At 41.8% G+C, this 17421-nt stretch overlaps 1 gene segment (V, D, J or C); it reads right to left on the bottom strand.

The window, feature by feature from the left end:
• Window positions 1-12434: 12434 nt before the first annotated feature.
• Window positions 12435-13720, bottom strand: LOC144493114 (T-cell receptor alpha chain V region 2B4-like). The segment is given in 3 exon segments: window positions 12435-12526; window positions 13133-13453; window positions 13654-13720. Coding segments are annotated over 3 exon segments (474 nt in total).
• Window positions 13721-17421: the final 3701 nt, after the last annotated feature.

Here is a 17421-nt window from a genome sequence, read left to right as displayed (position 1 = left end):
GTTAGCATAAAACGGAATCAAAGATCTACTCCCAGTATGTCCGTAGCAATCTGGTTGTGGGAGTGGTGTCATCTATTGAAACGAAGAATGTGATATATGTTTAAGGTAACATATTACAAAGGAGGAAGTGTTAGGTTTGTTAGAGAATATAAAGACTGACAAATCCCCAGGGCCTGATGGAATCTATCCAAGGCTGCTCAGGGAGACGAGAGGTGAAATAGTTGGGCCTCTGACGCAAATCTTTGTCTCGTCACTGGACACAGGTGAGGTCCCAGAGGATTGGAGGATAGCCAATGTGGTCCCGTTATTTAAGAAAGGTAGGAAGGATAACCCGGGTAATTATAGGCCGGTGAGCTTGACGTCCGTGGTGGGGAAGTTGTTGGAGAAGATTCTTAAAGATAGGATGTATGCGCATTTAGAAAGGAATAAACTCATTAACGATAGTCAACATGGTTTTGTGAGAGGGAGGTCATGCCTCACGAACCTGGTGGTGTTTTTTGAAGAAGTGACCAAAATGGTTGACGAAGGAAGGGCCGTGGATGTTGTCTATATGGACTTTAGTAAAGCATTTGACAAAGTCCCTCATGGTAGGCTAGTGAAAAAGGTTGGATCCCATGGGATAAAGGGGGAGGTGGCTAGATGGGTGGAGAACTGGCTTGGTCATAGAAGACAGAGGGTGGTAGTGGAAGGGTCTTTTTCCGGCTGGAGGCCTGTGACTAGTGGTGTACCGCAGGGCTCTGTATTGGGACCTCTGCTGTTTGTGATTTATACAAATGATCTGGAAGAAGGAGTAACTGGGGTGATCAGTAAGTTTGCGGACGACACAAAACTGGCAGGACTTGCAGATAGTGAGGAACATTGTCAGAGGCTACAGAAGGATATAGATAGGCTGGAAATTTGGGCAAGGAAATGTCAGATGGAGTTCAATCCTGATAAATGCGAAGTGATGCATTTTGGTGGGAATAATGTAGGGAGGAGCTACACGATAAATGGAAGAACCATAAAGGGTGTAGAGACGCAGAGGGACCTGGGTGTGCAAGTCCACAGATCTTTGAAGGTGACGTCACAGGTGGAGAAGGTGGTGAAGAAGGCATGTGGCATGCTTGCCTTTATAGGACGGGGCATAGAGTATAAAAGTTGGGGTCTGATGTTGCAGATGTATAGAACGTTGGTTCGGCCGCATTTGGAATACTGCGTCCAGTTCTGGTCGCCACACTACCAGAAGGACGTGGAGGCTTTGGAGAGAGTACAGAGGAGGTTTACCAGGATGTTGCCTGGTATGGAGGGGCTTGGTTATGAGGAGAGATTGGGGAAACTGGGGTTGTTCTCCTTGGAAAGACGGAGGATGAGGGGAGACTTAATAGAGGTGTATAAAATTATGAAAGGCATAGATAGGGTGAACGGTGGGAAGCTTTTCCCCGGGTCGGTGGTGACGTTCACGAGGGGTCATAGGTTCAAGGTGAAGGGGGGGAGGTTTAACACAGATATCAGAAGGACATATTTCACACAGAGGGTCGTGGGGGCCTGGAATGTGTTGCCGGGCAAGGTGGTGGAGGCGGACACACTGGGAACGTTTAAGACTTATCTAGACAGCTATATGAACGGAGTGGGAATGGAGGGATACAAAAGAGTGGTCTAGTTTGGACCAGGGAGCGGCGCGGGCTAATTGTTCCTGGTTTCTCGTTTCAAGGCTTCATTCTACGATCATCTTGCTGGTGCCAGTACAGAGTGAGACTGCGGATAGTTGGGAACCTGTCTCGGGGACAGGGAATTCATATGGTGTTCGTGGAAGTGGAAATGACTAGGGTTGGGAAGCATTTTCCGATCGGGGCCATTGTGATCTCCTGGACTCGTTTCGATCGCCTCAGGGGGTCGGAGAGGAATTTCCCAGATTTTCTTTTCCCCATATTGGCCCTGGGGTTTTTCACTCTGGGTTTTCGCCTCTCCCTGGAGATCACATGGTCTGGAATGGGGGGGTGGGGGTAAGTTAATAGGTTGTAATGAACAAAGCATCGTAGCTGTGAGGGACAGCTCGGTGGATAGGATATTGGTATGTAGATAGGCTGGAAAATTGGGCGGGGATCCTGGATTCAGGATTCAATCCTGGACCGGGGAGCGGCGCGGGCTTGGAGGGCCGAAGGGCCTGTTCCTGTGCTGTATTGTTCTTTGTTCTTTGTAACAGGTAGAACTCTGGATAAATATTGTGTCTTAGTCTTAATGAAGGAAGAGGACGCTGGCAAAATATTGATGGAAGCTGACGCGCTAAGATAATGGGTCGGGTTGAAAAATGATAGACCTTTTTGCGTCCCCTCGAAGGCTTGACTGAAACATATCATTCAGCACTAAATAAGATTAAATACTTGAAATTTGATAGTTGAAAAACTGCACAACTGCAGATTACAAAACATTTGCCACAGTAAAGGGGTATTGGTCCAAAGACTTACTACCGTAAAGTATAATAAAGATGTTGCTTTAAAATTATACCCTAATCACTCACCCGGGACATTCCAAAACATATCAGAAACAATTAATTCTCTGTGGAGTGCAGTCATCGTAAAATATGGAACCAACTTGCGGAAAAGAGACTACATACATACATTAATAAAGTTATTGATGATTTATTTTGTTTAAACGGCTGATTGTTGCGAAAATACAGATCGTGTTATCGGTAAATCTCGCTCTTCATATTCCAAACAGGGCCTGTGTTAATTTTTCCGGGCAATTCAACGGCCAGAAGCAGAACGACGAATCTACGCTTATGACCTGATAGGAAAGAGAGCAAACTAAGAATGTTGCATACCTTCGGAATTTATATCGTGACTGTGGATGGAGGCAGAAATACAAGAAGTGTGTGTTGTTTTTAATGGTCTTTTAACGCAGCTCGTATTTATCATTCTATGAACGGAGAATTGTCTGTGGGGCACTTCTATTAATATCAATAAAACGTAAGACAACAGAAATGCTTGCACACTCAGAAGCATCGTATGCACAATTATCAAATAGATTTATTTAAAAAGTAACGTCATCTGGCACCATTCATCCATCAAGTTACCTGACAGCCTGTAAAAAAGAATAGACGTGAAAACGCAACCACAGCCCTCTCCCTCTTCATATTACAGCCGTTTGCATAGAATCAAGCTCATTTTCTATATAGAATTCAACCAGCAGTTAAGATTATATGATCTAATGTTAGAGGACGAATATGTCGTAAGTTTCAAGGTGAAATAGTTGTAAGCGAATGCTGCATGAACCTTCGATTCTCTTCATTGGTGGCTCCTTCGTCTTGTTCTCAGCTTTTGAATCTTTCTGCTCTCTGCGCTTCCAACTGTATTTGGAAACGTTCTGTTCTTGTTCAAACACTATGGTATTGCACTCGTGGAATTATGTGCAGCAGAGGCAGAAATGATCAACTGTGTTTACTTAATAATTAAAAACAAAATTCTGAACTGTGTGTTTTAAGTCATATTCACCATGCATAAAAAAACTCTGAACTATGTTTCAAGTATTGAATTGCTTTATTAACGTTTTCTAGATTCCATCCACACACACACTATGTGTTTGAGGTGGCAAGCATAGGCATCGTTAGATACACTGTCAAACTCTGCACGGCGTCAATATAATTAGACGGTCAGGCGCACGCAGCTGCACCCATATCAAACTCTTATTAACTTGAAAGGACGTGGGTTATTTTATATCCTCTAATTGCGACTGGGCAATAATTATCAACTTAATTTACAGCAATATAATTAAACTGGGGTTTGTTTATTGATCGGCTGATGACTATGGGCCATATAAAGAACCACAGGGTCCTGCTACAGTCTGCCAAAATTATTCAATTTTCGCGAATCACCCAGAAAGCAATGTTGACTGACCTCTGGCATCTTTCTTCTACTTCAAACCGCCTCCGTAAACCTTTATCTCCTCTCACGCGCCATCTCCTACAAGTCCGAGGATTGCATGGACTTTTCAGTTACTAAACTTGAAAACATCTGCTCAGCTGCCTCCGTCGCATCCATTTCCCCATTGTCCTCTAAGGAATGCGCACCCCGCCATACCCTTCACCTCTTCCCTAAAATCACATTATTCTCCACTTTCCTTCCAGCTTCTCCACTTGCCGTCTTCGAACTCATCATGAAGCCAACCGCCTACATCCTTGACTCTATTCCCACTAAACTGGTGATAACGCAATCCCTCATTCCTGCTATCTATGGTAACTGATACAGTTGGTAGTTCTTCTCTTTACGATTACACACTTCTGCCAATTTGCCGACATAATCCGTCTTCTCAACTGATCAATCATTCCGCCCTTCATTCATGCAAACCACTATCCTATTTCCAACATATTTGCCCCTCCAAAGTCCATGAACGTGCTTCCCCCTTTAATTTCCTATCCATCTTTCCATGAAATCCATGTTTCAGTCCCTCATTTATCCCTCACTTAGCACAGCTAAATCAGCATGGCTTTACAAAGGGGAAATTGGCATTCTTCGAGGATGTAGCTCGTAGAGTTCACCGAGGAGAATCAGTGGATGTGGTTCATTTAGAATATCAGTAGGCTTTCGACAGCGTCTCAAATAGCAGATTACGATGTCAAGTTAAAGCGCATGGGATTGCAGGTAATTTCCTGAGATAGATCGAAAGCTCGTCAGCAGCGAGGAAGCAAAACGTTGGCATTAATGGATCTTTTTTGATTGACAGGCAGTGACTAGTGGGACACCGCAAGGATCTCGGCTAGGACTCTAACTGTTCATATTATAGATTATTGATTTGGAAGAGGACACTAAATGTATTATCTCCAAATTTGTAGATGATGCAAAGTTGGGTGGGAGGTTGAGCTGAGAAGCAGAGATGCTTCCGCGTGATTTGGACAGGCTGAGTATGTGGGTATATACATGGCAGATGCAGTGCAATGTGGATAAATGTGAGATTGTTCACGTTGGTAGCCATAATAGGCAGACCGATTACTACTTTAATGTGTGAAATTAACGGGACCTTGGTGTCCTCGTGCAGGTACATAAGGCAGTAGAGAAGTCAAATGGCATGTTGGCCTTCATAGCGAGAGGATTTGAGTATGTGAAGAGAGATTTATTACTGCAATTGCATAGGGCGTGGTGAGGCCACATCTGGAGTATTATGTGCAGTTCCAGTGTCTTTATCTGAGGAGCGATGCCCTTGCTATAAAGGGAGAACTTCGAAGGTTTACCAGGCTGATCCCTGGGATGGCAGGTCTGTCGTGTGAGGAGAGACTAAGTCGGCTATGAGTGTGTTCATTGGAGTTTTAAAGAGTGAGAAGGGGTCTCATACAAATTTTAAGGCTCTAACTGAGTTAGACACGGTAGGTTCAGAAAGAATGTTCCCAATCATGGGTCAGACAGGGTCCATTCAGAAAGAATGTTCCCGATCGCGGGTTAGTCCAGAAATAAGGGTCATAGTTTGGGGATAAGGGGTAAACCATTTCAAACTGAGGTGAGGAGAAATTTCTTCATCTAGAGAGTGGTGAACGTGTGGAATTCACTACCACAGTAAGGAGTTGAGGCCAAAACTTTGTGTAATTTCAAGAATAAATTAGATATAGCTCATGGGGCTAAAGGGATCAAGGGACATTGAGGAACGTTGGGATCAGGATATTGAGTTTGATGGTCAACCATGATCACAATGAATGGCGAAGCAGGCTCAAAGGGTCGAAAGGCCGACTCCTGCTTCTATTTTCTATGTTTCTATGTTATGTTTCTGCTGCCTCACAGCGCCAGGGACCCGGGTTCAATTCCTGACTATGTGGAGTTTGTACGTTCCCCCGTGTCTCTGTGGGTTTCTACAGGGGTCCACTTTCCTCCCACAGTCCAGTGATGTGAGGATTAAATGGATTGGCCAGTATATATTGCCCCTTATTGTCTCAAGATGTGTGCGTTAGGTGGATGAGCCGTGATAAATGCGTGGGATAATGGGGGTAGGGCAGGGGATTGGGGATGGCCTTGGAAAAATGCTGAGACTGTACAGATTCAACGGGCCCGAATGGTCTTCAGTACTGGAGAAATTCTATGATTCTATCAGCATGTTTCTATGATGCGCGGTTGATCCTGCATATCTGTGAAATATAGCTGAATACAACTTTTCTTTGCAAAACGTAGAACCAGTTTCACCAGGATGCAGGTTTATTTGACAGAAGTAGAGGATATTGCGAATGTACAACTGCCTGTATCTAACTCTGTGATTACAAGTTGGTGCAGATGCTGCTTTGGTTTCTGGCTTAGTAGGCAGGTGGGACAATAAGTCCTGCTAGTAGAAGGCTCTCTGCATCTCAGCTGCGTAGGCCATCGCCTTACAGTTGGATATGCTGCAGTCTCCATACTACGTTGCTCCTATTGTTTGAAAAGTATGCGTTCTGTACATGTCATTTTATCTATATGCATTTAAGCAGTCAATGGAATCTCTAAAATTTAGGACACCTCGGTAAGTTTGGATGACGCCATCTATACAGCCGACGTGCTGACATTTAGGTCTAATAATGATGGATTGGATAAACAGTACCCAGTCCATTCCCTGGCAAGTTTACATCTGCGGTCTGAAATGCATAGCTCGCCATGACGGCAAAATCATGAAGTAAATAGCTTCTGATAGTGATGAGTGAGAAATTCAGCGAGTACGCGATGAATTAAGACAGAATGAAAGAATGAATGTTGCCATGTTTTTGTTTTCCAAAACGTCTATCGATTATCTTTGATATGCTCGTCTTTCTCATAGTGTACGTATTTTAATTCTCTGGGACAGATATCTTTTCACTGGGCGTGCATACTGTCAACGCATTTGCCGTCTGTATTTTTTCACTCCACTCTGCGGGTACGTTCTCATGCGTGTGTGTTGAGCAGTATTCGCCTCTCTTTGTGAGCACGAACGTTTCCATTGTCACGACCGTAGCAAATTTCAGAGCGTTCTTAAAAGAAAAGGGCAATCTTTCAAACCATACAAGACACCTGAGTGTGAAACAGGGAATTATGGATACATTGGCAGCCGCTTTGAATCGTTATTTATACACGTTAAATTGTGACTGAAAGGGATTCTTGAGCATGAATATATTCAGGGAACTTCCCCGAATGTGACCTCACAATTACCTTCGAACCTGTGCAAGGATCACGCTGCGGATGAAGCTGAACAGCAACACATCCCATCAGGTATTTTTTCACACAATACAGTGCTTGAGCAACAATAGTTGGCTTTCGCAAAATTTGTTGTAATCGAAAGGCGATTGAATAAAATTTGCACAATTCCAACAGTTTTTTGTCATTTGGGAAAAGGCGGAACGCTGGCACAGTGGTTAACACAATGCCCGGGGACCAGGTTCGATTCTGGCCTTGGGTGACTGTCTGTGAGATGCCCTGTCGGAGAGTCGAAGCAGACTTGTTGGGCCGTTTGGCCTCCTTCTGCACTATAGGGATTCTATATATTGATTGCAGACTTAAAAATCCATCTGATTTTGGCTTTGGGTGTCTCTTTCTCGGCCAGCATTTACTGCCCATCGCCAGCGACTCCTGAGAAGGTGACAGTGAGCTGTCATAGGAAACCACTGCAGCCCAGCATGCCCACAGAGCTGTTATGGAAGGAGTTCCAGGATGTTGACTAAGCGACGATGAATAAACGGCGATGTATTTCCAAATCAGTATGATAAGTGACTTGAAAAGGAATTTTCAGGCGGTTGTGCTCCCAGTTACCTGAAATCCTACTTATCTATAATTTGATCATCATTACAACATTTCAGTGCGTTACACAAAGGCAAGTGTCACGAGTTTAGCAGATGTGTGCTAATAGATATGTATCGAGAAATAAACAAACAACCTAAAAATGTATTTAAGAACATACTCCGACATGTAGCATAATATTAGCAGATTAGGAAAATTAATGGGTCTTAAGGCGAACCGGCTGAAGCTTCCATTTGTTCGTGAGTTAGAAAAGTTTACAATGGAAAACATGGTGTAGAATTTCATCCGAAAATTGTATGATTCTGCAAGTAAGCAGAACCGCTAGCATTATATTGATAGGTAACACGAGGTACATTTTAATGTTGTAATCATTAACGTCTAAATTTTAAAAAGCACTACCGCAGCGAGATGAGCGAATGAGCATTTTCTTTATTTAGTTTTATAAACCCGCCCATGCGGTACATATTTCGCAACAATTGCTAATATAGTAAAAACACAAGCGGCGCGTCGCTACAACGTGTTAATCTTCTCAATGCTCTCACAAGTGTGTTATGCTTCATCTCCTAAAAAATGCATCAACCACAGTTAATATACATATTGATGTGTCAATGTTAATTCCGGAAATTCGGGCGCCTATTGTGACTGACATTTCGTTCTGTCGATTTTCACTAAACTACAGTGTTACAATTAGAACACAATTCCAGGCAATTTCAACATCTTAGACATGCAATGCCAACTCGCAAAAGCAACGCTCCGATAATTGTATGTAATTAGTACAGAGCTGTGTGTCGATGACACTACCAATGTAATTTTCAGTATTTCTTTAACCACCTGCACCTACATCTCAAGAAGTACCAAATGCTTATCAAAACAATATTTTAATGGACATGAAAGAGAGATAAAGACCTTTTGTGAAATAAGTCGGAGTAAACAATTTCCATTTCCACAACATTTATATAAATTTTAATCCTCTTCTTGGATAAATTATAAGAATTTACCAGCTCACGGTCCAGTATTGTTACATTTTCATACCTAACCGGATTAATGCATTTTAAATACATTTCATGATCATGATATTCAGTCAGTCTCCATGCTTGTGCTTTCCAAGGAATTTATATGACGGGGGAATGCAGCGCACAGAACAGTAGAGCTTTCCAACCATGAAGAAAATTATCAGTTGATTATGTTGATAACATCTAAGGATAGAATTCAAAGAGACACCGGATTCTGGCTGCAAAGCAGTCAGTGAAGAGCAGTAATGGGAAAGATCGCTGGATATTAAATCACAAAGGCAAGACACTATAATATAGATTAAACAAGCGGGAACCAATGTGTAAAGTGGACCAATAATATTGTGAAAAATGTTTGTCTCATCTACTAAAAACTGTTCAAAGAGCCACAAGATTGCATTCCCATTGTCAGGGTATTGAGTTATGTGGACACCCTGAATATATTTGTAATCTTAAACTGCAAAGGAAGTGATTTTTTTTTGGAAATGCACGAGAATGCTAAGAATGCAAAAAACGTTAAACCAAAGAATTTTGTTTTATTTATTCTTTGCACGTGGGCAACACTGACGCAGATATTTATTCTCCATCTTTCGTTGGAGAGAAGTAAACTGCTTGCACGGCCAGTTCAAAGGCCTGTTAAGAGCTAACCATACTGTTGTAGGATTGGAGTCACATATAGATGGATCGCGATATGTCGAGTTTTCGGCTCCGAAGTATATTAAACGGATACTTAACATGTTATGCTAATCTCTCAAATCACAAATCTTTTACTGATCACATGTTATGTATATATATATCATATATATATATATTATATATATATATTATATATACTGCAGCAATAGTTCAAAGATGTGGATTCGTAATGCCGAGCAAATGGGGTAAAACTTGCAATGGGATGGTGAGAGTTTGAATTCAGCTGATATATATATATATATTATATATATATCAGCTGAATTCAAACTCTCACCATCCCATTGCAAGTTTTACCCCATTTGCTCGGCATTACGAATCCACATCTTTGAACTATTGCTGCAGTAATATAAGCACGACATTTCCCTACAAGCATAGTATGACATGTGTCGCTGCGAGTGCCAATACAGAGATAATTGGTAAAACAAAACGAAAATTATCATTTTATTAATAATACCCGCAGATCGTTTTCTTTCCACAGAGAAAGATATGAGGAATAAACTTTTAGGTAGACCAGTGTGTGAAGCGTCTTCAGATCCCACAATAAAGAATCGCATCCTACATTGAAGTGAACAATCCACATTTCGAGGTGGATCAAGTTGGATTACTATCAGCAGTGATTTTGAGGTGTTAAATTTTCCGTGCTTTGTTGGAAATCCGAATCGATGAATTCATCAGCATTCGGGAACAGCGACTGGAAGAGACGTTGATAGCATTTTACTTGAAAACGTCATTGGTGTTGTCCAAATCATGTGATTCTTTTCAATTTGTGGCAATTCTTTCATTTTAACATTCTGAATTCAGCTGGAGTTTGAGAAAAAGATTGTTTTTGCTTCAAATAAATATTAATTGAATAGTTATCGTGTGGGGCTGCTGAGGAAATTCACAAGAATGATTCTGAGGAAACATGATATGAGCATAGATTGTTTAAATTGGGTCTGTTTTCCTTGGAAAATAGATGGCTGAGAGGAAAGTTTATAAAGGTATCCCACGTCCTGGGGGCTATGGACAGGGCAATCAGTGAGAAACACTTTTCCCTCAGATGTACATCAAAAACTACGGGGCACAGTTTCAAAATAATAGGCAAAGCAATAGAAATTACGTGAGGATTTTGTACACCCAAAGGGTGGTTGGAGTCTGGAACGAATTTCCTTAAAGGATGTTGGAGGCAAGTTCGATCGATGTATTCGAAGGGGAATTTGATTGATATCTCAAAAGAAATAACATGCAAAATTACGGAGAAAAGGGACGGAGTGGGGTTTGGTAGAATGCACTTTCAGCGAACCAATGAAATCTGGGTGGGCCGAAAGGCCTCCTTCTGCATTCTAAAGACATGTGGGATTACGTGAGGGCGCCCTTACGATCGCCCTGAAGATTTATCTCAAAATGAAAATTATGGATTACCTTTATTCTTCGAAATCAATTTCGCCCCAGTGATGATTATAAGCATCAGAAACACCAATCCACCCATGACACACCGAGAAATCCAGAGGTAATGACATCCACCATCAGAATCTGCAAGAAAAAATGGTTGGTTCTGTGTTTTAATTTGTTTCTGCATTACCTATCCTTGACTCTCACTATAATCGATTGGGTAAACTACTGCTCATATTAACAGCAGCTTTGTACGACAGCCCTAGGAGAAGGACGTTTAAAAATAACCCTAAGTCATTTTTCTAGATATGATGTGGAAAAACTACAAACGAGCAGCCGGATCATCTTTGTCTCCCAATCATTTTACATATAGTATTTCTAATTAAAGACTTAACTCCAGAACTCCAGGGGCCATGACATTTACCACCAAAAGCTGCAAGTAAAAGTAACTTACTTTCACAAATGGTGGCACAAGGCCATAATTATCTGCCAGGGAGACTACCAGTTTCGGATGTTCTAAACATTGGCGTGAGAGGGTTAACATTCCATTTGACAGAAGGACGTTTTCTGCAACTTCAATTTTCTTTGCCTCTTTCACTCTTATTTGATTAATTCGCGGCAAATTAGTGAGACTTGGACTTGCCAAGGCTGAAAGGAGTAGTTTTTGTTTCAATTCAACAAAATAAATGCTCAGTTGTCTGCAGTTTATTAACTGCAGACGGTCACTACATCGGAAAGGAGATCGCTGTCAAAGTAATGCTTACCTTTCACCCTCAAATTAAATTTCGGTTATTTATTAATTAAACGGAAATAGCTATCATTAATCAGACGAGTTTCAGTTACATTTAATGGAAGCAAATCACAGTTAAAGTCGAAATGCATTTTATGAAATGCCTCCCCGCTCCAAAACGCTGCATAAAGAAAAATAAAAACAGAAAATGGTGTAGGTCTGGCAGCATCTGTGGAGAGAAACAGAGTTAACGTTACGGGTCGTAATTACCTTTCTACAGAAACAAGCCCAATAGGAGTTATCTAAACGGCTGGCTTCTGACACTTTCACATGAGGCCAATAAAACAAACTGGCGCTTCATTTTCTATAAAATCGTGGGAGGAAAACTGATACTGGGAAAATAAAATAAGAAGTAACTCAATGTCTAATAATAGGTTAATAGTGTAAAATAATTGGATGGGAGAGAAAACTCACTTGTTCTTTTTTTATTTTCAAACAACTAAGAACCTGCTGTAATACAGCATTCAGTCGGAAGTCAGTACAATTACTTAGGTTTGACAATATGTTTGATTCAATATATCTTGACTGAAAACATAAGATTTTCTTCGATTGGATATTTCGAGATATTATTTTAAAATTGCCAGTGCCAATAAACTCCAAGAAATGCCCCTTACTGAATTTGGAGATTGTTTCTTGACCTGTTGGCCACATACCTGAGCAGGAGTTGGTAACAGTGTGAATGGTAATGGCGGGAGTCCGGAGGGAGATGTGAGTTACCAAACAGATGTAAACAGCTTCGTTCCGCACAAAGTGCTGCTCTTCAAAAGAGCTGGAAACTTCATACAGTCCTTCTGCGTTCTGGTGTTTGATCGAATTTCCCTCCGTTGTGATGTTGATGCCATTTTTATACCAAAGGAGGGTCAAATCACCCGGCTAAAATCCAGCCGTCTGACACACAAGAGTCAGGAACGTAGTTGAATTGCTTGCGGGATGCTTAGCGAAAATCTTTAACGGAGTTGGTGTACCTGCGAACAAAACATGGGGAAAGTCAGGTTGGTGGAGAAATATTCAGAGTAAGGAATGAGAGATGAATTATATCGTCATTCGCTTCCCTTTATGTTCGTAAGAATAGATCAGTCAACAGCGTCCGCAAGAGAAAAACAATCTGTCCGACACCGGTAATAAAAGCAAGGTTATATAAATTTATGGAAACTCATACAGGCGAAGAATGAAAAGGTTCGAATAAAGTGATGTCATTGGAACATTCAAGATTGTAAATGTGCTTGACAGGATAGATTCGGCGAGGTTGTTTCCTCTGACTGGGGAATCGAGACTACGTGGGCCAACCTCGGGCTAAGAAATCTGATGTAAAAATTACATTTTGAGATGAATCAGGTAACATTTTACTCAAAAAGTTGATAGACCTGAGACTTTAACTTTGCCTCTCTCTTCGCAGACATGCCCTGATTTGCTGAGTATTTCAAGCCGTGTGGAATAACACAGCAAATAAAATGCCACATTTGCGCTGCGTAATTAGCAGTTGTGCACAGAGCTTTACAACATCAAAGGCAGCACAATAAAACAATGGCAAAACAGAGTGCTTGACATTCCCGGTCGTTTCAGTCACTTACCGCAGACAATTAAATTTGATCCTGTTCCATTTCCACTATTTTTTCCCTGACGGATCACTGCACAGTGATAGATTCCTGAATCCTGGGGCGTCGCGTCTCGCAGCTCAAATAAACCACCTCCTTTAATTTTGAAATCGAATCGTTTTCTGTCATCGGTTCCATTTGTCATATATTTATTCTCACCCTGTTTCCACCAAAGCACCTCGACATCCACATTGTCATGAGAAAGGGGGATTATGCAGTAGAAGGTGATGTTTGTCCCCCTCAATATAGTTACCTGTTTAGGATTTTGAGACACGCTGATCGAAGCTCCTGGAGCACCTGTTAGAAAATATATTTAAGGTTTGTATTAATTAACTGTATTCAATGTGAAACCAGAGACTTTGGTACACATTTCTGCATGGAAATGCAAAAAAGAAAACGATTACATACATACGAATTACATTTAATAGAACTGATGTGAGAACTGTGGAAAAATGCTTTATTTAATAAGTCATCTGGGATAGAGAATATCTCAATACCTGTTAAAATGATCATCGGGAGAGACAGGAACATGAAGAGAAAGATCAAATTCGGCAACATTGCAAGATAAAGCTCAACTGATGTCTGGCTGCACTGACCATGTGTTTGCCACTATGCAAATTGTCTGCTGAGTATTGAATCTGAGACGAGAGCAGTGACGTTTGAAGTCCTATGCCCGTTGGTAAGAAAATACGTTTTATTTGTAACCATTCCGCTCTTCATAGAATCATTTATTTGTAACCATTCCGCTCTTCCTCAACTTTTGGAATGACTTGTAGCGCGACCAGCAACAAAAGATGATGGATGATTTACAACATCATTTTGTTTTATTTCGCGCCTGTGAAGCAATGAAATAAGAACATAAGATAAGAACATAAGAAATAGGAGCAGGAGTAGGCCATCTGGCCCTTCGAGCCGGCCCCGCCATTCAACAAGATCATGGCTGATCTGAAGCGAATCAGTTCCACTTACCCGCCTGCTCCCCATATCCCCTAATTCCCTTATCGATCAGAAAACTATCTACCCGTGATTTAAACATATTCAACGAGGAAGCCTCCACCACTTCAATGGGCAGAGAATTCCAGAGATTCACTACCCTCTGAGAGAAGAAGTTCCCCCTCAACTCTGTTCTGAACCGGCCCTCCCCCTTATTTTGAGGCTGTGCCCTCTAGTTCTGGTTTCCCTTCTAAGTGGAAAGAATCTCTCCACCTCTACCCTATCCAGCCCCTTCATTATCTTATATGTCTCTATAAGATCACCCCTCATCCTTCTAAACTCCAACGAGTACAGACCCAATCTGTTTAATCTCTCCTCATAAGCTACACCCCTCATCTCCAGTATCAACCTGGTGAACCTTCTCTGCACTCCCTCCAAGGCCAATATATCCTTTCGCAAATAAGGGGACCAAAACTGCACACAGTACTCCAGTTGCGGCCTCACCAGTGCCTTGTACAGTTGCAGCAAGACCTCCCTGCTTTTATATTCTATCCCCCTCGCGATAAAGGCCAACATTCCATTCGCCTTCTTGATCACCTGCTGCACCTGCAGACTGAGTTTTTGCGATTCGTGCACAAGGACCCCCAGGTCCCTCTGCACAGTCGCACGATGTAATTTTTCTCCATTTAAATAATATTCCAATTTACTATTATTTCTTCCAAAGTGGATAACCTCACATTTGCTAACGTTATATTAGATCTGCCAGATCCTCGCCCACTCGCTCAGCCTATCCAAATCTCTCTGCAGACTTTCCGCGTCCTCCACACAATTCGCTTTCCCACTCACCTTCGTGTCATCAGCAAACTTGAATACCCTAGATTCAGTTCCCTCCTCCAGATCATCTATGTAAATGGTAAACAATTGAGGCCCCAGCACCGATCCCTGCGGCACGCCACTGGTCACCAACTGCCAACCAGAAAAGCACCCATTTATCCCAACTCTCTGCTTCCTGTTAGATAGCCAATCCCCAATCCACGCCAACACCTTACCCCTAACTCTGTGTACCCCAATCTTCTGCAGCAACCTTTTGTGAGGCACCTTATCGAACGCCTTCTGGAAATCTAAAAACACCACATCCACCGGTTCCCCTCTGTCAACCGCACTGGTGACATCTTCATAAAAGTCCAGTAGATACGTCAAACACGACTTTCCCTTCATGAATCCATGCTGCGTCTGCTTGATCGAACCATTCTTATTCAGGTGCTCTGTTATTTCCTCTTTAATAATGGACTCTAGCATCTTCCCAACTACGGTCGTTAAGCTAACCGGCCTGTAGTTACCCGCCTTTTGTCTACTTCCTTTTTTAAACAGCGGCATAACAGTAGCTGTTTTCCAGTCAGCCGGCACTACCCCAGAGTCCAGCGAATTTTGATAAATTACTACTAACGCATCTGCTATTACCTCAGCCATTTCTTTCAGTACCCTGGGATGCATTCCATCCGGGCCCGGGGACTTGTCTACCTTCAGTCCTATTAGTCTACCAAGCACCACGTCCTTAGTAACAGTAATTGTATTAAGGACCTCCCCTCCCACCAACTCTCGATCTCTAATATTCGGCAAACTATTTGTGTCTTCCACCGTGAAGACCGACACAAAGAACTTATTTAAAGTCTCAGCCATTTCCTCGTTTTCCACTATTAAATCCCCCCTCTCATCTTCCAAGGGTCCAACATTCACTCTAGCCACTCTATTCCTTTTTATATACTTGTAAAAACTTTTACTATAAGTTTTTATATTTTGAGCTAGTTCAGTTTCATAATCTATCTTTCCTTTCTTAATCGCTTTCTTAGTCGTTCTTTGTTTTTCTTTGAAGCTTTCCCAATCCACTAATTCTCCACTATTTTTGGCGACTCTGTACGCATCTGATTTTATTTTAATACTCTCCTTTATTTCCTTCGTTATCCACGTCTGGTTATCCTTTTTCTTACAGTCCTTCTTTATCACCAGAATATATTTTTGCTGAGTACTTAAAAAAATCTCCTTAAAAATCCTCCACTGTTCCTCAGCTGTCCTACCTACCAGTCTGCTCGCCCAGTCTACATTAGCCAATTCCACCCTCATCCTATCGTACTCCCCTCTGTTCAAGCAGAGGACACTGGTTTGGGACCCTACTTTCTCACCCTCCATCTGTATCAGAAATTCCACCATATTATGATCACTCATCCCAAGAGGATCCTTCACAAGAAGATCCTTAATCCTACCTGTCTCATTGCACAGAACCAGATCCAAGATAGCTCGCTCTCTCGTAGGTTCTGTAACATACTGTTCAATGAAACAATCCCGACAGCATTCCAAGAACTCTTCCTCAAGCCCTCCACGTCCAATTTGAGTCGAAATGTTTAAAAGCGCCATGGTAATGTAAAAATTGACACCTCATCGAACAACGAGGTATCTTGGGCCGTAAAACTTCAAATAGGGAAGTGTTAAGGTGTTTATTAGAGGAGGAAAAAGGCGGGGAGATTAAGGTTTTGGTAGTGCAATACAGTGCTTGGTGCGTTGAAAGCGGCGTGTAGGCTGCCAATGGCGGAATAATGGAGTTTTGGAATCCTCAAAGAGCCGTAATTTGGAGAGTGCGGTACAGCCGACGGCTTTACGGCTAGAGAACATCACAGAGATTGGAAGGAGGCTGTGTAAATAGGAAGGATAAGTATTTCAAATGGCATTGCTTAATTGGGAGCAAATGTAGATCAGCGAACACATAGCTAATGGATGAAACGATTTGATGAGAGTTGTGGAATTGCCAGCAAACTGTTAGGTAACTGTATGTTTATAGAGCGTTCGGTGTGTGTGGCTGGCCAGAAGTTAATCAGAGTAGTAAAACTTGGATGTTGCAAACACATAGGTGAGTTTTGCAGGGACAGATTGTATTAGATCAGGACGGAATTTGCTATATTGCAAAGATAAAAGTAAACAAATTTCGTGCAGTTGCTAATACATGGTCAGAATATCATCTAAGAATCAAACATAACATCAATATTGCAAACAGCCTGATTCTCCCCAGATATTTGCCAGGGAGGGGATACAGTCGATGGTTAGGAAATATTTTTTGACCTGAACAATTAACTCTATTTTTCTCGCCACGGATGCTGCCAAGTCTGTTGGGTAGCTCTAACATTTTCTACCTTGATTTCAGATTTCCGGCATCAGCAGTACTTGCATTTTGTAGAAATGCAATAGATGCTAAAATGTTTAAATATGTTGAAGGATGGATGGAAAGGAAGTTCTATGATAGGGTGGAATACGATGGGGTGTGTAAGTTGAAGTTTCTCAGC

The sequence above is a fragment of the Mustelus asterias genome, chromosome 4 (assembly GCF_964213995.1).
Source record: "Mustelus asterias chromosome 4, sMusAst1.hap1.1, whole genome shotgun sequence".
Classification (NCBI taxonomy): Eukaryota; Metazoa; Chordata; class Chondrichthyes; order Carcharhiniformes; family Triakidae; genus Mustelus; species Mustelus asterias.
Note: the sequence above shows the minus strand (reverse complement) of the source record. Positions and strands in the feature narration are given on the sequence as shown.